Source organism: Genypterus blacodes, unplaced genomic scaffold (genome assembly GCF_046128005.1).
Source record: "Genypterus blacodes isolate CSIRO-AG114 ecotype Tasmania unplaced genomic scaffold, CSIRO-AGI_Gbla_v1 ptg000270l_1, whole genome shotgun sequence".
NCBI classification, from domain to species: Eukaryota; Metazoa; Chordata; class Actinopteri; order Ophidiiformes; family Ophidiidae; genus Genypterus; species Genypterus blacodes.
In genome coordinates this window covers 50695-69925 of record NW_027467061.1, presented here as the reverse complement: position 1 = coordinate 69925, position 19231 = coordinate 50695, and the positions used below count along the sequence as shown (strand labels likewise).

The following is a 19231-nucleotide window of genomic DNA, read 5'->3' as shown; positions in this document are numbered from 1 at the left end:
AAAAAACTCAGATCCAGCCAACAGCCAGGATTGTTTACTGTGACGTATAAGAGGATGTGGTCTAGGTCTAGGATAGCGTCACACTCTGTTGGCCCCATCCCACTAAGTTGTTAGAAATACCTCTGCTTGTTTAAAAACTTGTTTGGGGATTACTAGGTGGTGAAAGTTCCCAGCAGGTGTGGATGTGCTTTATCTACTGAGCATGTTTAAGGTTGCATCACGTCTAAGTGGGCCCTGTGCCGGTCACACGGGGCAGTCCTGCAGTTTGAACCGTTTGGCCAAATTCCACCTTCTAAGTGGTGAGTTACCATGGTAATGAACAATATGTGATCTAGGGGGCCTCTTGTTATTTCCACATGCTGTACAGGGATCGCTTGGTGTGGAGTGTTAAGAGTGTCTGAAAAGTGTTGGTTAATTCTATTTTGTACATAAACGGAGAAACAGACAGTACAGGTTTAGTATGGTTTAGAATATAAGTCAATATATACTAAGGGTATCTTCAGTTTTTCACCTCTGCTGGGACCAAGCTGGGAGGAGTAGATTCATTCACCTCAATTTGCAGGTATGTATTTACAATAACCTCAAAAAAAGAAAAAAAAGGAATACTCTAATAAGGATTAAGGTGAGTTACACTGTAAGAGACTGCTTATCAGGAATCTGGTGATGCCGACTGGTGTGACTGAGAGGACAGCATGACCAAATGACATTTTGTGACACAGAGTTCTATGGGCCCCCAGGTCCATTTTTGAGATGCAGTAACTGACTCAAATGAATGGCAATCAAACCATGCCTGCTATTTTCGCTGGAGAGTAGAACAGCTAAAATAGCAGGCATGCAAAAACCTGGCACTCCAGGCTATCTGAAAGTCCCAAAGACAAATACAGGAGGAAAAACACATGGGTTAATCAGGAGATGGCCTATGTAAAGAAGAAAAACAAGAATGAGGAACGCAAGTTACACAAAGCAGACAATCAAGCACTAACTGCTTTACACTTGTAGTTAAAGCAAAGTAAGAAACTAAACAGATTACAGTTTGTATCATAACCTCTGCTACGGTTGTTTTTCATATTGGTCAAAGGTCAAAGTCACAGCCTAACGCTGACACATGGGGGATAGAGGTGTTTTTGATTGTTGTTAAGATGTTGTTATTTTTGTCACTAATGTCTCCATTTCCATTTCTACCATATCATAGGTGCATTATGTCAAAAATCAGCCTTGAAATACCCTTCTACAGATGTTGCAAAGATGCCGCCGTGCGATTTCAAACCAGAGGAGTACAAGGTAAGATCAAGACCCTGAATGCTGCAAAAGCCTCAGTAATTTGTCAAACTCTAGCCCTGAAAAATTCTGTATAAGATCAAGCACCTCCACACCTCTTATCCAGAAGCTGGGTCCTTAAGTGACAAAAAGAGACTCTGGTCCTCTTCTTACTCATGTTCTGTATCCTTTTGTCTCAATCCAGGGTATGTCCAAAGAACGGATTATGGAGATCCGCAAGAAGAACTGCAATCCCATGACCATGAAGATCACCTACTATAAGAACCCAGTGTTCATGCACCAAGGCCACATGCAGTGGCTGTGGGACGTGGATGGGAAACGATACCTGGACCTGTTTGCTGGCGTGGCAACTGTCAGCGTGGGCCACTGCAACCCGTAAGGTCCTAAAATATCTATCTATAATTTAAAACAATAATAGCCATTGATATCATTATCCTGTTGTCTATGGCTGCAGAAAGGTGACAGCAGCTGCAGAGAAGCAATTGAGGAGATTGGGGCATACTACAAACATCTACCCAAACCATCCTCTTCACGAGTACAGTGAAAAACTAGCTTCCTACCTCCCGGATCCTCTTAAGGTACCTCAGCAGTGCATGATTTCACTTGCAAACTGCATCAAATGTGAATGGCTGCACAGCGAATTTATGTCTGCTGGTTTGTTGTGTCTTTGTCCAGGTGATATACCTGACCAACAGTGGCTCAGAGGCCAATGACCTGGCTATGCTGATGGCCCGGCTCCACACAGGCAACTTTGACATCCTCACTTTCAGGTACTGCTCTTTATTTTTTATTTAAAAAATAACATTACGTGCCGCCTGGTAATATGACAATTCAGTTAAGTTAATAAATCAACGTCAGTATTAACTTGTTTGTATGTCTCTTAGCTTTAATTGTAATATGTACTGCAACCTTATCATCCTATTCATCCCAAATGTATGTTGTGTGAACATTATCTTATCATTTGAGTCTGGCTAGAACCAGTATGAGATGATCCTCTTATGATTTTTCCAGGGTGGAAAAAATGTTCTCTGTTATTTCATAATCTCAATGTATTCAATCATTGACATTCTATCTCTTCTGCTCTACATATCCCAAAAAGTAATTGATTGATGTGTCTCTTGCAGAGGGTCATATCATGGTGGCACTACACAGACTATGGGACTTACCAACAACTCATCATACAAATATCCCATTGCCAATGGTTTGGGTTGTGCAAGTGTGCGTATAAATAAACATATTATATTTTGTGAAGGTCGTTATCCAATATAATGTAAAGTTATGATGAGTGACAGTTGCTTTAAATGTGATTATATCTGTATTCAATAAACAGACCATGTGTCCGGATGTGTTCAGAGGACCATGGGGAGGAAGCCACTGCAGGGACTCTCCTGTACAGACCACCAGAGAATGTGGCTGTGCTCAAGGTACACAAACTCAGACATGTACTCAACACACACACACACACACACACACACACACACACACACACACACACACACACACACACACGCACGCGCGCGTTATCTCGTGCTCTCAAAATCTTTGGGTTAAAGTATTACAGTCCCCTTTTGCCACAGTCAGTTTGTTTTAAATGCATAAGTGATCTTCATGGATCACAACGTCCACAAGACACCATTCCTTTATATAGTGCAAGTATGAGTTTTTCTGAATGTTTCTGTTTACATTTTATTAGTGTATCTATCCAATTCTCAGTAACCAGCTTAAAGGAGACGTCTTGTTGTTTTATGTCAGTTCTAGTCAATAAGATCTGCCAAAACAAAAGTATAAGTCAGCTATTGATAATTTAACTGTTACATTTTCAGCTTTCTAGTATTTTCAGAGTCATGACCATCAAATACTGCATACATGTTTTATCTTAAGTGATTTTATGGCTTGCAAATATATGTCTAGTTCCATAAAGATTTGCATTCAGAATTAATTTGATACCAACAGGACCTTTTCTTTATTTCATTTTATTCCTCAGGCCAATGCATGGCAAATGATCAATACATTGGACAACTCAAAGAGACGTTTTCTACCACTGTCCCAAGTCAAATTGCCGGTTTCTTTGGCGAGCCTATTCAGGTATTACGTCCCATCATCGGATTGTGAAGTCAGAAATGTTTGTGCTTTTAGTTCCTAAGGTCATTTACAAGGAAATGCCTGTAAGTATTAATATGTCAATATTTAACAATAAATATTAGCTCTCAGTACACATACAGAACATGCCTGTTTGACACCTGTGAAATTAAATGTGTTTGCTTTAAACAGGGTATGGGCGGAGCAGTGCAGTATCCTAAGAACTACCTCAAGGAAGCCTACAAGCTTGTGAGAGAGAGAGGAGGAGTCTGCATTGCTGATGAGGTTAGATGTTAGCTGCGTTATAACATTTATATTGTATCGTACAAACATGCCAACATGTAGATATAGGAGTTCTGTCTAACTCTACATGCATGATTCTAGAAATGGATAATAGGGTTTTGATGCCGGTACGGCAGCTTGCCGGCACGGTCATCTCTTATCTTAGCTGATAGGAAATTCTGAATATCCGAGCATCCCCGTCTCGAGATAGCTGCTATGCATTGCTTAAGAGGAAAGCATAAACAGCATTTAAAGATGCTTCCTATGGTTGTGCACTTATCTTTTATGATAAGAGTCAAAGGGTCAAAGCCAATATGGGCACATGACATAAAGCTGGGATGCTTTGCAAAAAATGTGACTTGATTGAGACGCCCTGGTGGGTTCTGTTTTTGTACCTGACAGGTTCAAACTGGATTTGGACGGACAGGAAGTCACTTCTGGGGTTTTCAGGGTCACAATGTCATTCCAGACTTGGTTACGATGGCAAAGGGCATTGGTAATGGATTCCCCATGGCAGCAGTTGTTACAACACCAGGTGGGTAAAAGCACTGTAAAATGATCTAATAAGGTATAATAAGTACTTTATTGATTCTGGGGGAAAATGCTAATACAGTATGTCCATGAATCAATATTCTCAGAGAGAAGATAAAAGGGTATGTCACTTTTCTTCTGTGGGCGGAATCCTTTGAGTTATACCGTCAGGGTTCAAAGACCTGTTTATTGTGTTTGCTCAGACTCATTGTTATCTAGATAGGATACATTTAGATAGATTGATTGATTGATTAATTGATAGATATATGAATTTAGAAAGATAGATGTTATGATCCCATGAGGACAGTGTAAGTGAATAAACAACACTAAGCAAAAGTGTAAACAACAAGATCACAAATCTATTGGCAAAGCTATAATCAGAGCTATGGACAAGATGAACTGATGGCTTGCGGATATGAACAATAAATATGTTCACTAAACACAAGTGCCATAATGAAAATGTCCAGTTCACAGTCCAGTCAGCTTAGTTTATAGCCGTCTCATTGTTTTGCCAAAGGTATTACCGCGACGTTGTTATGTAGGATTACAGTCCGGGGTTAAAGACTGTCCTGTAGCCTGGAGGTGCGGCATCTGTCACTTACATTGCAGACGGAATGAGAGAGAAAAGTCCACACCAGGGCTGTAAAAAACATCCACAGTGTTGTCTCTTGTGTTGACCCTGTGACCCTTTTGCTAATCACACGATCAAACCCTCAATTACTACCCCATGCGTTCACTTAGAATAATTGACAGAGATTTATCTTTGCAATTGAATGCACGTGGGCGACTGAAATGATGGATTCTATGTGACTCACTGTGTCTGTGTTTGTGTATTGGGCTGCAGAGAGAGGAGGTGTAGACACATGCATTTGATTATTCCCTAGAAATTGCTGCATCCTTTACCAAGGCATTTCACTTCAACACCTTTGGAGGAAACGCTCTGGCTTGTACTGTCGCATCATCGGTGCTCGATGTAAGACTTTCTCTGTTCCAATTGCACTTCTATTAATCACCACAAGTAAATTCCATTGCTGTACATGAATATATAAATCATGTACCGCAATGATAATATCATAGCTTCATAATCACACGCAAGAACAATAACAAATTACTGAAACTGTTTTGATCTTTGGTTGTTAGACCATCAAAGAGGACGGCTTGCAGCAGAACAGTCACACTGTGGGCACCTACTTAATTGAAGAACTGGCGAAACGCAGAGACAAGTACGAAATTATCGGCGACGTTCGTGGAAAAGGACTCATGATCGGTGTGGAGATGGTGAAAGACAAGGTAACGATTTTGGGAGGTGGCACTCTCCGCACATGTTTATTCCACGTGTGTGTGTATGTGTGTGTATGGTTGGTTGGCGGTGTGTGTGTGGTCTTAGGTCATGGTTCAAGAGTGCCCCTGTTAAACATTAGCTGAAGCAGAAGTGGCCATCTGTGATTGCGGAAATGTTACGCTGATGTTTTGGCGGTTAGTCTTTGCTGTTTGATATTGGTTGACGAGAAGGAACTCCTCCTATATTATACAGTGTGTGTGAGGTGGACAGCATAACAAAGACAACGCAACAACATTTGGCTTGAATGGGTGATGATTATCCATTGACCGTGTCCCTTGTTGTTTTTTTCACAAAGAAAGATTATTAACAATCAGATATTATGATCAGATAATGATTCTTCTTCTTCTTCTTCTTCTTCTTCTTCTTCTTCTTCTTCTTCTTCTTCTTCTTATCATTATTATTTCTTATATCATTTGTTTTTGAAGAATGGGGCATATTTCTTTCTCCATGGACAATCAATAGGTGCAGTTTGGTTTTGGATACATATTTACTATGCAGAGGTCAAATTTCTCCACTGAACTGTGGAATCAACAAAGAACAACAAACCCGTACTGTATATGATTAAGCAAGTTTTGTCTTGTTTGGATTCTCACAAAAGGTCACACAACACGCACGGATGAATGATTTTGATCACACATCTGTCCTCATGTGCCCTTAGGTGTGTGGAGAGCTGGTGTCATCGTAGGCTATTAAGTAACCCAAAAGTTAGATGTTCAAGTCCAATAATTGACAAAACAAAACTTGGCATTGCACATTGTTTGAATGCTGATCACTCAACCTTTTGTCCTCTACCTTTACCATCCACAGGCCAGCAACACTCCCCTGCCCCCTGAGGCAATGAGTGAGATCTTTGAGGACATCAAGGACATGGGAGTGCTGTTAGGGAAAGGAGGGCTGTATGGACAGGTAACAGCAGTCCCCTATATTTAGCTTGCTCCTCTGTCAGATTAGTCACATTACTTCAGTCACATTGAGGGGAACCACCGTAGCACCCCCATGATGACATTATGAATGATGTCACAATTGCCGCTATAATGACATCGCTATGAAAAGATGTAATTTCGGTTGTCTGTTATAATATTAAACCCCTCATACATTCCATTCCATCAGATTCCATCAGTAGGAGGCGTTACGTTAGTTCTAATGGAGGATTCGATTTACTTTATTGGCTCTACAGTCTTGACAAATGTAATATACTGTACATGTTCGCCTGTTGTTATTCCAGACAGCTCTTCTGGCTTGAGTGTGGGACTCAGAATCAGGCACGCAACTGCATATACTGGATAACTTTTCCTTTCTCTCTCTCTCTCTCTAAGGCTTTCCGCATCCAACCCCCCATGTGCATCACCACAGAGGATGCAGATTTCTTCCTGGATGTGTTTGACCGGTCTATTCAAAACTACATGGAAAGATAAAGACATTGACTCCTCGCATTAACTGAACTCGGTGCAAATCCCTAGCTGAAATTTTGAAACTCTATTAATAATCTTACTTTTTTGTGCAGAAGATCTATTTACTTATTGTCTTTGTATTTTAACTGACACGCAGATTCACCGCTTGTCTGTAGTATGCAGTGTGATATAGATTATTTACCGATTTGAGAAAAATCTTGCTTTTATTAAATTAACTGATTTAGTACAATTTTCTGATTAGATGTTCGGCTGAACGTTGTAATTTGTGAATACACATTATTATAACTGACAATAAAACTCAACGTAAGGACCATTTGTGCCTCTACACTACACTGCCCCCTGCAGGTCATTGAAGTAATGACCTGGATTAAACACCTTGCGTAAAAGCAATAAAGCGGGTGAATGATGTTCCATTTGTGTGTCTCTCTTTAAAAAGGAGCACAAAACAAGCAAATGCATCCACGCAATTTATTTATACAAATTTAAATAGCACACAGCATCAACTACAACGTGGCTGGCTGCTGGAATTCCAAACTGAGTTGAGTTCCTGAGCTCCTGAGCGAGCAAAGGATGTGACAGGACGTGTATCATCATATCCATCCTTCCCCTGCAGTCCATTACAAAAAGAACACTCCTCTCGATCACTTCTGCTCTCTTCTGTTCAAACGTTGCGTTCAGTTCTTCTTGCTCTTGCCTACGTTGCTGCGAGCGGCGCCGGAGGAGACGACGATGGCGTGGCCGCTGGTTTTCAGGTGGTCAAACAATTTGTTCCTTGTGGGGAACTCGTTGTTGCAGGTCACACAACGGAGACTCACTTCCTGATGGACACAGAAATATGTACACGGCATCTAATTAGAGGAATGTACGCTTGTTCACCTTAAAGTACCTTAAACGTGTGGAACTCGGGGACAACGAGAGACAACAGTTTAAGTGTGTTTTGGAAAGGATTGTTTTTCCATGAGGTAGGGTGATGTAATGATTACTAGAACATAACCTCGGGTCCACGACTCACGCACCTGTGTATATCTGCATCTTGTACAAATAACAAATGTTTATGTTACATTCCATTATACATTATACATTATACACACACACACACACCTCAGGGATTTGCTCTCCCGCCTGTGGCTTGGCGGTCTTCTTGTTGTCTTTTCCTTTTCCCTTCTTTGTCTTGGTCTTGGCAGAGCTGCAGTAACAAACAGCATGTAAGACACTAATACTTCCTAAATCAAAGATAATGTATCAGCGCCCTGCTCACACTGAATGCACACCGTCTCTGGGAGGAAGTATTGCTGAAATATCAGATAAGCTATGATATTTGATATTAGAAACGTGCCAAATAATGAACATTTGTATCTAACCTACAATAGCTATTTATTTAGAACCTTTTTCATCGGTGGGGAAGGTTGTTATACGACTCCATCAAACCACAGACCATAATATCCCTTCATAGCTGGAACTAATCACTAATTCATTTAAAGAAACCCATCTAGTATTTTCCAGAACCACCGTGTGCACATTTCTGCTGCCAAAGTGAGACGCCGACTGCCCAGGAGCATCACACAGCCAATACTTTGACTTGGCCACCAACGGCTTTGTGGCTGCACTGCATTCTGGTCTAATAAGGTTTACGTGGTGGCGTAACATCAGGAAAGACATCCAACCTCTTGGGTTCTGTGGGAGGGAGATCGTCCTGCTTCTCGGGCTCGGCCGGCTCGGCCGGCAGCTCGGGTGCAGCATTGTCGGAGGTGGTCGGCGTGGGCTTCTCCTCCTCCTTCTCCTCCTCCACAGCAGCAGCAGCAGGACTCTGTTTTAGAAGAAGATAAAAGATGAAGTGTGAGAACAAATATGAGGAGGGACAGAAGAGTCGTGCGGCGTTTCAGAGCCAAACACAAAGAAATGATGAGTCACCTTTACTACTTTCTGCTGTTTCCTTTTCCTTTTCTGCTTTTTGGAGAGTCTGTGTGGGAGAGGATATCACAGTGACGAGTGTGTGGGCAGGTGTCACTTTCACATCATGTTCACACACATCATCTACTTTTTAACAGCAAAGTACAAACAGAAAAAGTTTGGAGTCGTTTCCAATATCATTACATTACATTACATTACGGTCATTTAGCAGACGCTTTTATCCAAAGCGACTTACAATAAGTGTGTTCAACAAAGGTAGATAAAAGAACATCAGGTCACAAGAATCGTAAGCGCAATATCAATATCAAATGAAAGGAAGTGATTTCTGGAATATAGTTGACGTGAAATTCTTTAGTATTTAACATTCTGTAGCCATTTTATCAAATCATACAAATCTTGCATTCCATATGAAAACATTCCTTCTAATGTTGGCTGAATAAATAAACTGGCGCCTACTTCTGCTTTGGCTTGTCTTCCTCCTCCTCCTCTTCGTCCTCCTCCTCTTCCTGCTCGTTTTCTTCTCCTCCCTCCTTGTTGTTCGAGTTCATACCGAGCGAGTCGTCCTCTTCCTCCAGCTGTTGCCGTAGCAACGCCACCATCTCCCGGTGCTTTTTAGATTTCTCGTGGTTCTTCATGCTTTAAATGGTAAACGCAAAATACGCTCGATAAATGAAGAGACGAATGTTGTTTGCGTGTGTGTGTGTGATACAGTCAACAAAGAAGAATCCATGTGTTTACTTTGATGCGTTTCGTTCACCGACACACAGCTGTAAAGAGTGTGAATGATTGTGTGTGAAGGCACTTACGCTTTATCTGATTTGAAGGATTTATCACAGGCCGGGCAGTACAGATCATCATAGTAGTCGATTGTCAAGTCTTCTCCATCTGGCTGCTCCACATCTGTGAAGCCACATGAGAAAAATATAACACACAAACGCACACAAGTGTATAAATTCCTTCTTCAAACACAATTGAATCTAATCCCATCTGAGTTAATTAGGTCAAATGATACCCAGATGCAGAACAATGTTTTGACTTACAGGTTGGACCAGATCACATTCTCACTGACCTCCTCCGTCTTCATTGGCTTTGTCCAGCGTGTCCACATCCTGCTCTTCTTCTTCGCTCTCTGATGCGTCTCCAAACTCCTCACCGTACTGGGCCTCTATCTGCTGCAGCTCCTTCTCCAGCGCCGACATGGACGCCCAGCTCTGCTCCTTGTAGTCCTCTGCCAGTCTGGGATGAGCGTGTGAGCACCGGGATTAATGTTTGCATTTTACTTTAAAGTTAGGTGCATTCATGAGAATCAATCCGCGACTCACTTGGCCTGGCTGAGTTTCTGCTTACGCCGCAGCTCCTCCACCTTTTTGACCTTTTCGGCGTTCCGTTCCTCGACCAGCTTCCTGTGGGCCTGCACACGCCGGTCACGCTTGCGCACAAAAGCCACCAACTGGCGCACCAGCTCGTTGCGCTCCTTTCGGGACTTCTCCCTGGTCTTCTTGTTATCCTTCTCCATGGCCCTCTTCTCCCAGCGGTTGGAGGCCTGCCGTGTGTCATACTCCTCCTTCCAGGCAAAGTTCTTCCTTGTGCAGAAGCTCTGCCAGTAGCCGTAGAACACATGCACGACCTGCGAGGGAGGTGGGAGAGAGACAGAGACGCTAATGATGCAGATGCTGCAGATCCTTCAGACTTAATTGATGTGAATAAACTGTAAAAAATGTCATACAATAGGGGAACAAACTCAGCAAAGGTGCCTTAACATTGTGTTCTCCAACTTACTGTATCATAGTCGCTCTCAGAGTCTCCAAAGGGAGGAAACTCTTCTTCCTCTTCATCATTTTCTACCCTGCTGTGCTCCATCTCCTCCTTCACAATAGACTCAAAGACGTTCCTGTACACTACATAAAAACCCTAAGGAAATAGGTGTGAGAGAACAAAAACAAAGACAACAAAAGAAGCAATGAGCGGGGATTTATCAACACAGATCCCAAACGAGAAAGTAAATGATTTGAGAGCACAAACAACAACCTTGTCATCATCTCCAAAGCCGGAGTAGCAAGTAACAGTGAAGTACTGGAGCAGATCGACGCTGTCGTCTTCATAGTCTCCACTTACACCTCCTTTCAACAGCGCCTCCCTGTGGTTGTCATACCTGCCAAACACACAAATGCACACAGTCTGCATACAAAGTGGCAACAGTTCACACTGGAACACGTGCAATCAGTGGCACCTGCTGGTTGTGGTTGAATTCCCATCACCTGCACACTGAGTGGTCATTTAGAATGGTGCATTCTGTGTGTGTGTGTGTGTGTGTGTGTGTGTGTGTGTGTGTGTGTGTGTGTGTGTGTGTGTGTGTGTGTGTGAGTTCGTCATTGGGTGGCAGGGGAGGACATTGCCCTCAATGAGTCAGAATCACTAATCGTAGCCCTGCTGCAATGATGAGATGAACGTAAACATACCAAGCTCTCTCCTGGGGATCACTCAGGACATCATAAGCTGCCTGGATCAGCTTGAACTGCTCTGCCGCCTCCTCAGCACTGTCCAAATTCTTATCTGGGATGTTCAGAGAGTAACAACAGCTGGTTTTAAGTACAGTTGTTAGTTTGATGGTTCATGTAAGCCAGCCTTCACATTGACTCATCTTTCAATTGTATATTCTTTAATAATACCTGATCATAACTCTATATTGTCGCTCGCACGGATCGAGGTGAATGTAAGACATCATACCGGTACATTAGGTCATTGCTGTACTCACCTGGATGCCATTTCAATGCTAATTTGCGATAACATTTCTTCAAGTCGTCGTCTCCGGCGTCTCGTTTCAAACCCAGGATTTCGTAATGACACCTCATCATTAATCTTCTATTTAAACAAACTATAAATGTATTAATATGTTGCTCACGTAATCGCAGACGATGCAAACTTTAGCATGTAGCTAACTGTTGACTAGTGACCAGGCAGTGTATCAATGAAAACCCTGGCGTTTCCGGTGATCGTAATAAAAACATCGTCAAGACTCAAGTCTTAGACATTCAACTGTCTATAACGTCTATAATTATTATGACGACAACATTTAACCTCAGCTGACTTGTTTTGACCACTGCTCGGGCGTATCAATTGTGAATATCCGCATGTTGTCAGGCGTGCCGCTTAGTCTCGCAAGTTTTTTTTTTTTTTTTTTTTTAACCTTATCCAATCGTAATATCGCGAGAGCTCCTCTTTAAAGCAGCCACAGCATTGAGGGATTCAAGACATAATTACTTGTCACTAGATGGTCCCTTTGGGCAACCAGCAACTATTATATATCACTACATAATCACGAAATAAACTGTTTCGGCTGAAAGAATAGACGTTTTGTTTGTTGCTTGTTTTTAACTACCATACGCGTAATACTCCAGTCCTGTAGGTGGCGGCAATGCACTAAACAGCTGATTTGCCAAATAAACAAGAAGAAGAAGGTGGCCATATCTCGCGACATCTGATTACGTCTGCGTCACCTGTTACAGAACCTCGCGAGAGTTGTATCAACGTGAAAAACATGTCGACGCTCAAGAGAAAACGTGGGGGACAGGGTCCTGGTAATAAAAAGCAAAAGAAAGTAAAAATCGTAGAAGGTGGCGATGAAACGACGAATGGAAACGAACAACAGAAGATACACGAAGTCACCATTCCAGCGCCAGTTTCACAAGTAAGTACGCGGACATTGTATGAGCGATCAAAGGCACCAACTTAGCCGGTTAGCTAACTTCACCGATACACCTGGGTGGAAGTTTCATACTGTTGTCGAAATTTGAAAGATTAATACCTATGTGTTAAAATTAGTTGTTGTACGTGCAGTCTGATGTGAGTCTGGCCAGTAAATTGAGGTTCAAAACTTAGTAAAGTAAGGTCCTTTACCATCGCCACATGTTGTTAGACTCTGTGATGAAAACATGAAATCTGTTAGGAAATGTGGGATGAACTTATGAATTCCTGCCATGACATTACTAGAAGCTTTTGGATTGCAAATACTTTGTAGAGAAATAATGATAATATCAAGACTATAAGTTTGAATTCACATCACTCTCTCCTCAACAGGGCAAATGGACCAACAAGGAGAGGGTTCTCATTTTCTCCTCCAGGGGCATCAACTTCAGAACGAGGCATCTGATGCAGGATCTGAGGACAATGATGCCTCATTCAAAAGCAGGCAAGTCCCATGGAAACTAAGTTTAACCAGATTGTTTCAGAAAGAGGTGGGTGCTGTGTTGCTGATAAACTAACAAGCATTTTCCGTCCAATAGATACAAAGATGGACAGAAAGGACAAGCTGTTTGTTGTGAATGAGGTAGGCCTGTTGTCCACGGTTTGAACACGCTCTTTGCTCACAGGCATGGCCGTATAATTTCAACATTAAGCGTTTGCATTTGTTTTCCAGGTGTGTGAAATCAAAAACTGCAACAAATGCCTCTTTTTCGAGGCAAAAAAGAAGCAGGATCTCTACATGTGGTGAGTGTTTTCAGCTTTGTTCCTGGCTAAGTATAAAGTTGTGTTTTTGATTAATGTTACTGGAAACACCACTCGTGTATGTTAACAGGATTTCTCACCTTACAGGGTCTCCAACAGCCCTCATGGACCCTCTGCAAAGTTTCTGGTTCAGAACAGTGAGTTACTTCTCTCTTAGGACATCAGAGAACTGTGTGGACGACTGAAGAGCATTAGCATGTGTCAGTATAAGGGGAATGTTGTGTGATTGTTGTATTCTCTGCTTCACAGTCCACACACTGGCTGAACTCAAAATGACAGGAAACTGCCTGAAAGGATCCAGACCGCTGCTGAGCTTTGATCCTGTGAGTAGCTCAGTGCTGAATATAAGGAATGATCATCTGTGTGCCATGAAGACATTTATTTTCTTATCTCATCTATTTCTGGATAATAAAGGCAGTCGTTAGGTTCTCCGCTGCTTTCATTGGTTTCTTGAATATGATAGAACTGAATATTTCTTCTATTGTCAATGAAACCAATGTGAATAGATGCTTGACACGACACTTTCCTCCTACAGAAATTTGATGCGGAGCCCCACTACGCTTTACTAAAGGAGCTGTTCACTCAGGTCTGTTTCCACTATACAAGATATTTGCCATAAGAGGCACTCATTAATAGTTACTGTGTCTTACTGTACAGTGCATGCAGGTGTTAAAGTCTTCCTGTGTTTTGGCAATCCTTTTTTTATTAACAATACCTTTTGTTTTTCCTGTTTTAGACTTTTTCCACTCCCCGCTACCACCCTAAGAGTCAGCCTTTTGTGGACCACGTCTTCACATTCACCATTGCAGACAACAGGATATGGTTTAGAAACTACCAGGTAACGATTCACTGAGATAATCGGAGCTTTCTTGACTTTAAAGAGTGAACTAACAGTGAAAATCTATGGAATTGAACGTTTTACATCCCGGAAATGTTTTGTCAAATGATGGGGCAGATCAAATGTCTCGTCTTTGGGATGGAACATTACTCAAATCACTCCACACATAAGGTTGTTACAAGTAGCATTGGGTTTTGTGTGTAGTCATGGAAAAGCTTTGGATTTGGGTATATGCTTTCTTTAAAAATGCTGAAATGAGGTGAGTACTAAAAATCTCATGACTTTGGCTTGTGCCACACCCAGATCATGGAGGAGGATGCCGCTCTGGTGGAAATCGGGCCTCGCTTCGTTCTCAACCTCATTAAGATCTTTCAGGGGAGCTTTGGCGGACCTACACTCCACGAAAACCCCTACTTCCAGTCTCCTAACGTGGTATGTTCATGCTGGCCAATGCATTACAGACAATAAATAATTTAGATCAGAACTTGGTGGGTTCATTTAAACTATAGTCTAAGGTGCCTGGCACATTAACCTCCAAAGAAGTGTTGAATTTCAGAGTAAAGGTGCATAGCTGCTGACATTGGCCTTTATCTTCACATTCAGCATCGGGCGCAGCTCAGACTGTCATCGGCAGCGAAGGTGCGTGAGAAGCAGATGCTGAAGGAGCTGCAGAAAATGAAGAGAAGCGACGCAAAGGAGGACGTGACCAAAGACGTCACGGCCGACGTCTTCGCCACACCGGCCCCGGAGAAGCTCGTCCACATCGAGACGGAGGCGCCCGAGCCCAAACCGGTGAAGAAGAACAAACACAAAGCTTTCAAAAGACAAAGGATGCAGAAGACACACAGGTAACCAGACGGACCGAGGCCCAGAAGATGATTTTACTGCCACTATAATGCAAATTGCTAAGAAAATGCAGTTAGGTCTGAAGTTCAACACTTTTATTGGCTTTTCAAAAGACTCTACCTGCCATATGCCATCATTAGAGTATCCTGGTTGTTAGTGTCGTTTGTTTCACTGTTACTCACAAAGACTGTTCATCTTTAATTAAAAGCAAAATCCATCTGTGCAAAATGCTTGTTTTCTATATCATGGAAATAAAATGATCTTGCCATCACTAGAATATGATGTATATTTAAAGCATACACTATTTCAGGAGGAAAGTTTATTATTCTGACTTCTGTCAAAGGCTTCAGGCTGACGTTACATAAGAATGTAAAGTAGAATATGTACATTAACAAGTCATAATATGGTCTTTATATTCAAACGCCATACTCTGCTTACTAAACATTTATAAAATAACTCATAAAAACCACAGAGCTGGTTTTCAGACTAGACGATGTCTACGATTTACAATATGTAGAATCTGGGCATTGCTTTGCTATATACAGCATATTTACTATCAAAGTCATACTGAACACAGTATAAAGTGGTCTCTACACAAATGTACATAATACCAACAAGCTGCCATTATTGGCTGTCCTCAGTCCTCCGCCACCTCCTCATCAGGACAACAGAAATATTCCACAAAGCAGATCTGTCCATCGTCGTTCCTGACCAGGTACTGCAGAGACAGGAAGCCCCTGCTGTCCGTCCTCACTGACACTTTGCAGGACAACGCCAGGGCCTTTGTGGACGGCTTCAACAGAGACATTTTGTACCTGTAACAATGAGCAGGGCACAGATTATGGAGCTATTTCAATCCAAAGGTAGAGATAGTTGTAATCAAAATACTCAAGCGGTACAAAGCATCTGTTACTAACCTGTTGGTTTGTGTCTTAGTGCAGCGGAACAGTTCCATCATATCGGAGTCTTTGGGATAATCATAATGGGCATTTCCAGAGTTCCCAAAAGTAGACAACCTGAAGAGCAGCACAAATACAAATTGTTGAAATATACTTCATATACTTCAAATGCACTCAAACTGTTAATCAAATGTGACAACCCACACCTGAAGTACGGCTGGTTGGGGGACATGGTGATCTGTAGCACCTCACTGGTCATATCCAGCTCAGAGAAGGCGTCCTTCAGGCTCTCTGACTGCAGGATCACCTTCAAAAATAATCACATGGGGGTGTAAATATTAAAAAGTGTTGAGACTACAAAGTTGAAACAAACATGACTGCTTCACTGTACCAATATGAAACAGATACTTTGAAATCTACCTTGTTTGTTACGTTGTTGCTGCAGAACTCAAAGTCAATTGGCTCCTCTGGTTCTTGTGTGTTGATTTTACACACAGTCACCACCCCTCCCTCCTCCAGGAACAGGGTCAGAGGGTGACCGTACCCCATGTAGCACATACGCAGGGCTGTGCTCACTCCTGCAACACAGATACAAAAGCGGTTAGGAAATGAGACAAGTTATGGCTTACGCTGATACTGTGCTTACGCTGTGAATCACTTCCAGTCAGGTTTACCGGGTCCTGTGCTTCCTCCAAAGATGTTGAGGCAGTCCAGCAGAACAGTTAGATTGACCTGGAAGCCCACCAAGTCCTCCTTGATGGTGAACTCCTGGAAGATGTCAGCCTGGAAGGAGAGAGAGAGAGACACACACACACATTTTGTTCAATACCACAACAACAACAAATGGATTCTGGCTCACAAAATGAGTGAATGCAGTTTATGCACGTGTAAATACAATCCTGTATCTTTCAACACTAAACACATGACTTAATGATTATGGATGTAGTGTATGATAGTGTTCTCCCCACAGACACAGTGAACCTGCTCATTTGATTAAAAAAAACACCACTGAACAACATAAACTAAGTAAGATTACATATTATTTGTTCAAAAACAAACATCTGCATAATGAGAGCCCCCTTAATATCGATTTGGTGGCAGGGAACATGACTTGAACGCACCTGGATGAAGGCGTTCGCTTGTAGGCATTTGGAGTCCTCTACTGTGACTTTGAGTCCGTTGGGGGTGGCGGTGAAGATGGCGTGGTCTTTAAAGGTGATCGCTTTCAGAATATTGGACAGATTTCGGGCATTATCCAAACTTGCCACGAGAACGTACTGCTCGTCATCAGCCTGAGACTGGGTGGATAGAGGCATCGCTGCCCTGAAATCACAGACAGACAGACAGATATGTTGTCAGCTACAACAAATAATGTGCTGAACTCAAACAGAAGCAATATATGCGACTAAACAAGCTATTTTGGACAGAAACGTGCCGTTTGTTGATACGCTTGTGAAAATGGTTACACTCAACTGATAATAACCGTCGGCCACTTACGTCACTTGTAATTCACTTAATCAAGGCTTGTTGTTAATGTTTTGAAGAAAGGCGCCTGGTTTGGCACAACTACATCTTCTTCCGCTTCCGCCCAAACTACGGAAGTGGCTACTGCGCATGCGCAACCGGATTCCAGAGGCTTCTAAGCAACGTCCAAAATATACTCGAAAAACGACTCTTTCCTAAATACAATCCTACTGTTACGAGTTTCAGTTGTGCCGTCCACAAACCTCAGTGATTACTATACAGTAATCAAGGTGAGTCATTACGCATTTTATAGCCTGTCAAAAGGTTGTACTTGTTAGCTCGAGTGTTCAGTGTTCGTTTGTTTGTATGTTAATGATTCACAACAATGATTCACCTTTTAGATTTACCGTCGTTGTATGTGTGAACCTGACAACACAAACATGTTACTGTGAAGACTGTCTTTGCGCGTTTTAATGTGCCACGGTCGCTGCTTATGTCATAGCCACGTGTGCTTTTGTTGGCTTCACTCTAACGTAATGTTTTCAGGGTCTTAGTGACGTGTGTCTACGCAAACCCAGGTAGAAATACTATAAAAGCGGCGACGAGAGTAAATAAACTGTCTGTTTTTGTACACAAGGTAGACTTCTCTTCAATGTCTGCCGTTGTTTTGTCGCCCCCCAGTGTAGATTTTGGGATACTGCGTCAGGATCCTCATCATAACGACTCAGTTCTACCAAGTGAAGCAATTTAAACTGTTAAACCCTTTAATGAACTCCCTGCAGACAATACAAATCAAAGCCAATATATGATTTATGTGGGAAAATGTACTTGCCACGACCATCTACTGTATAGCACACTACAAGGGACATTTATGTGTTATGATTAAGCCAATGTTATATTTTTACAACCTGTATCCCTTTCTTTGTTTCCGGTTGTTCCTTTTGGACAGCGTCTCCGAGCCTCAGCCATGGTGTGCATTCCCTGTATTGTGATTCCCGTCCTGTTGTGGGTCTACAAGCGGTTCCTGGAACCAATCATCTATCCTTTCATTTCACCAATAATCAATATGTTCTGGACCAAGAAAGCTGTACCGGAGACTGCCAACAGTGATGTAAAGACCAATGAAAAGTGTAATGGGACGATCAAGGTAAACCAGTGAACCATAATCTAAACAAAATGATGGTAAATTGTGACAGAAGAAGTTTATTAACTTAAGTTATTTTAAGCATGACTATGTCCATAGCTGTTATAAAAATGTGTGTATTCTTTAAACTGACAAGAGTTCATTTAACAAGTAAGTAAAGAATAAATGTAGTTATACTTTCTTAGCAACTGTAAGATGCTGATTGCTGCAGTTTGTGTGATTTCCCTTTTTTCACATCTTTCAGTCTGAAAGCAATGGCGAGCCCGCTGTCAATGGATCCACTATAGTAGCAGATAAGAAGACAGATTGACAACTCCAGGATGTCATAATGCGTCTCAAACTGTGTAAATATTTGAGTATTTAATATAACATAGAGAAATTATTAATTTATCTCTCCAAATTGGTTTATAGAAGCTAAAAAATGTCTGTTGCCTTTTTCATACATAATGTGAATGATGTTTATTTAAGCAAGTTATTATCTTCCATTTTAACCTGTGCTGATACACACCTGTATCTTATTATTCAATACATTCAATCACATTTGAATTGTGCTTCATGTCAGTTTGTTTTCATTGGCATTTTAATCATGATGTAATGTTTCCATTTTCTAATTGAAGTCGTCGTCAAAGTTGAATTAATTAAAAATGTATAAAACAAAGTTGATGAAGTTTCATTCATTGCAGCAAGAGGTAGAAGCGC

General features: G+C 41.8%; 5 protein-coding genes across 8 annotated transcripts; 3 read left to right on the top strand and 2 right to left on the bottom strand.

Annotated features, from left to right (window-relative positions):
- The first annotated feature begins 100 nt into the window (after positions 1 to 100).
- agxt2 (alanine--glyoxylate aminotransferase 2) lies at positions 101 to 7110 on the top strand. 2 transcript variants are annotated; one of them, XM_076171768.1, is made up of 14 exons: positions 101 to 299; positions 1193 to 1281; positions 1463 to 1653; positions 1733 to 1856; positions 1954 to 2048; positions 2403 to 2496; positions 2609 to 2702; positions 3263 to 3363; positions 3550 to 3642; positions 4042 to 4174; positions 5055 to 5143; positions 5311 to 5460; positions 6320 to 6418; positions 6829 to 7110. In XM_076171768.1, the coding sequence occupies exons 1-14, from the start codon at positions 203 to 205 to the stop codon at positions 6925 to 6927; spliced, it is 1548 nt and encodes a 515-aa protein (XP_076027883.1). In that variant the 5' UTR covers positions 101 to 202; the 3' UTR covers positions 6928 to 7110. The 2 variants fall into 2 exon arrangements, with proteins under 2 accessions (XP_076027883.1, XP_076027884.1); XM_076171769.1 differs by lacking the exon at positions 101 to 299 and adding an exon at positions 363 to 562.
- A 268-nt stretch (positions 7111 to 7378) lies between these two features.
- dnajc21 (DnaJ heat shock protein family (Hsp40) member C21) lies at positions 7379 to 12006 on the bottom strand. 2 transcript variants are annotated; one of them, XM_076171767.1, is made up of 13 exons: positions 11914 to 11987; positions 11591 to 11697; positions 11295 to 11388; positions 10864 to 10987; positions 10615 to 10746; positions 10158 to 10462; positions 9905 to 10071; positions 9642 to 9735; positions 9292 to 9471; positions 8836 to 8884; positions 8589 to 8731; positions 8026 to 8110; positions 7379 to 7742 (listed from the first exon to the last, which is right to left on the bottom strand). In XM_076171767.1, exons 2-13 carry the CDS (start codon positions 11688 to 11690, stop codon positions 7599 to 7601), a joined length of 1617 nt encoding a protein of 538 aa, XP_076027882.1. In that variant the 5' UTR covers positions 11691 to 11697; positions 11914 to 11987; the 3' UTR covers positions 7379 to 7598. The 2 variants fall into 2 exon arrangements, with proteins under 2 accessions (XP_076027882.1, XP_076027881.1); XM_076171766.1 differs by having other exon boundaries at positions 11591 to 12006.
- A 334-nt stretch (positions 12007 to 12340) lies between these two features.
- Positions 12341 to 15296, top strand: bxdc2 (brix domain containing 2). Its single transcript, XM_076171771.1, has 10 exons — positions 12341 to 12523; positions 12913 to 13024; positions 13119 to 13162; positions 13253 to 13323; positions 13429 to 13478; positions 13591 to 13664; positions 13877 to 13927; positions 14078 to 14179; positions 14483 to 14611; positions 14783 to 15296. The coding sequence occupies exons 1-10, from the start codon at positions 12374 to 12376 to the stop codon at positions 15029 to 15031; spliced, it is 1032 nt and encodes a 343-aa protein (XP_076027886.1). The 5' UTR covers positions 12341 to 12373; the 3' UTR covers positions 15032 to 15296.
- A 28-nt stretch (positions 15297 to 15324) lies between these two features.
- rad1 (RAD1 homolog (S. pombe)) lies at positions 15325 to 17526 on the bottom strand. Its single transcript, XM_076171772.1, has 7 exons — positions 17422 to 17526; positions 17046 to 17247; positions 16599 to 16707; positions 16345 to 16502; positions 16131 to 16231; positions 15943 to 16041; positions 15325 to 15840 (listed from the first exon to the last, which is right to left on the bottom strand). Exons 2-7 carry the CDS (start codon positions 17238 to 17240, stop codon positions 15663 to 15665), a joined length of 840 nt encoding a protein of 279 aa, XP_076027887.1. The 5' UTR covers positions 17241 to 17247; positions 17422 to 17526; the 3' UTR covers positions 15325 to 15662.
- A 14-nt stretch (positions 17527 to 17540) lies between these two features.
- Positions 17541 to 19186, top strand: c21h18orf32 (chromosome 21 C18orf32 homolog). 2 transcript variants are annotated; one of them, XM_076171774.1, is made up of 3 exons: positions 17541 to 17678; positions 18338 to 18535; positions 18777 to 19186. In XM_076171774.1, the coding sequence occupies exons 2-3, from the start codon at positions 18356 to 18358 to the stop codon at positions 18840 to 18842; spliced, it is 246 nt and encodes an 81-aa protein (XP_076027889.1). In that variant the 5' UTR covers positions 17541 to 17678; positions 18338 to 18355; the 3' UTR covers positions 18843 to 19186. The 2 variants fall into 2 exon arrangements, with proteins under 2 accessions (XP_076027889.1, XP_076027888.1); XM_076171773.1 differs by having other exon boundaries at positions 17545 to 17680; positions 18322 to 18535.
- Positions 19187 to 19231: the final 45 nt, after the last annotated feature.

Coding starts and splice junctions, on each gene's coding strand:
- bxdc2 (XM_076171771.1), top strand. CDS start 12,374: ATGTCGACGCTCAAGAGAAAACGTGGGGGACAGGGTCCTGGTAATAAA. Junction 13,025..13,118: donor GATGCCTCATTCAAAAGCAG/GCAAGTCCCATG, acceptor TCCGTCCAATAG/ATACAAAGATGGACAGAAAG. Junction 13,665..13,876: donor CGCTGCTGAGCTTTGATCCT/GTGAGTAGCTCA, acceptor TTCCTCCTACAG/AAATTTGATGCGGAGCCCCA.
- agxt2 (XM_076171768.1), top strand. CDS start 203: ATGTTTAAGGTTGCATCACGTCTAAGTGGGCCCTGTGCCGGTCACACG. Junction 300..1,192: donor CAAATTCCACCTTCTAAGTG/GTGAGTTACCAT, acceptor ACCATATCATAG/GTGCATTATGTCAAAAATCA. Junction 4,175..5,054: donor AGCAGTTGTTACAACACCAG/GTGGGTAAAAGC, acceptor ATTATTCCCTAG/AAATTGCTGCATCCTTTACC.
- rad1 (XM_076171772.1), bottom strand. CDS start 17,240: ATGCCTCTATCCACCCAGTCTCAGGCTGATGACGAGCAGTACGTTCTC. Junction 16,503..16,598: donor TGGAGGAAGCACAGGACCCG/GTAAACCTGACT, acceptor TCTGTGTTGCAG/GAGTGAGCACAGCCCTGCGT. Junction 16,232..16,344: donor GCAACAACGTAACAAACAAG/GTAGATTTCAAA, acceptor TTATTTTTGAAG/GTGATCCTGCAGTCAGAGAG.
- c21h18orf32 (XM_076171774.1), top strand. CDS start 18,356: ATGGTGTGCATTCCCTGTATTGTGATTCCCGTCCTGTTGTGGGTCTAC. Junction 18,536..18,776: donor AGTGTAATGGGACGATCAAG/GTAAACCAGTGA, acceptor CACATCTTTCAG/TCTGAAAGCAATGGCGAGCC.
- dnajc21 (XM_076171766.1), bottom strand. CDS start 11,690: ATGATGAGGTGTCATTACGAAATCCTGGGTTTGAAACGAGACGCCGGA. Junction 11,389..11,590: donor AGCATTGAAATGGCATCCAG/GTGAGTACAGCA, acceptor TGAACATCCCAG/ATAAGAATTTGGACAGTGCT. Junction 8,732..8,835: donor AACAGCAGAAAGTAGTAAAG/GTGACTCATCAT, acceptor CTTCTAAAACAG/AGTCCTGCTGCTGCTGCTGT.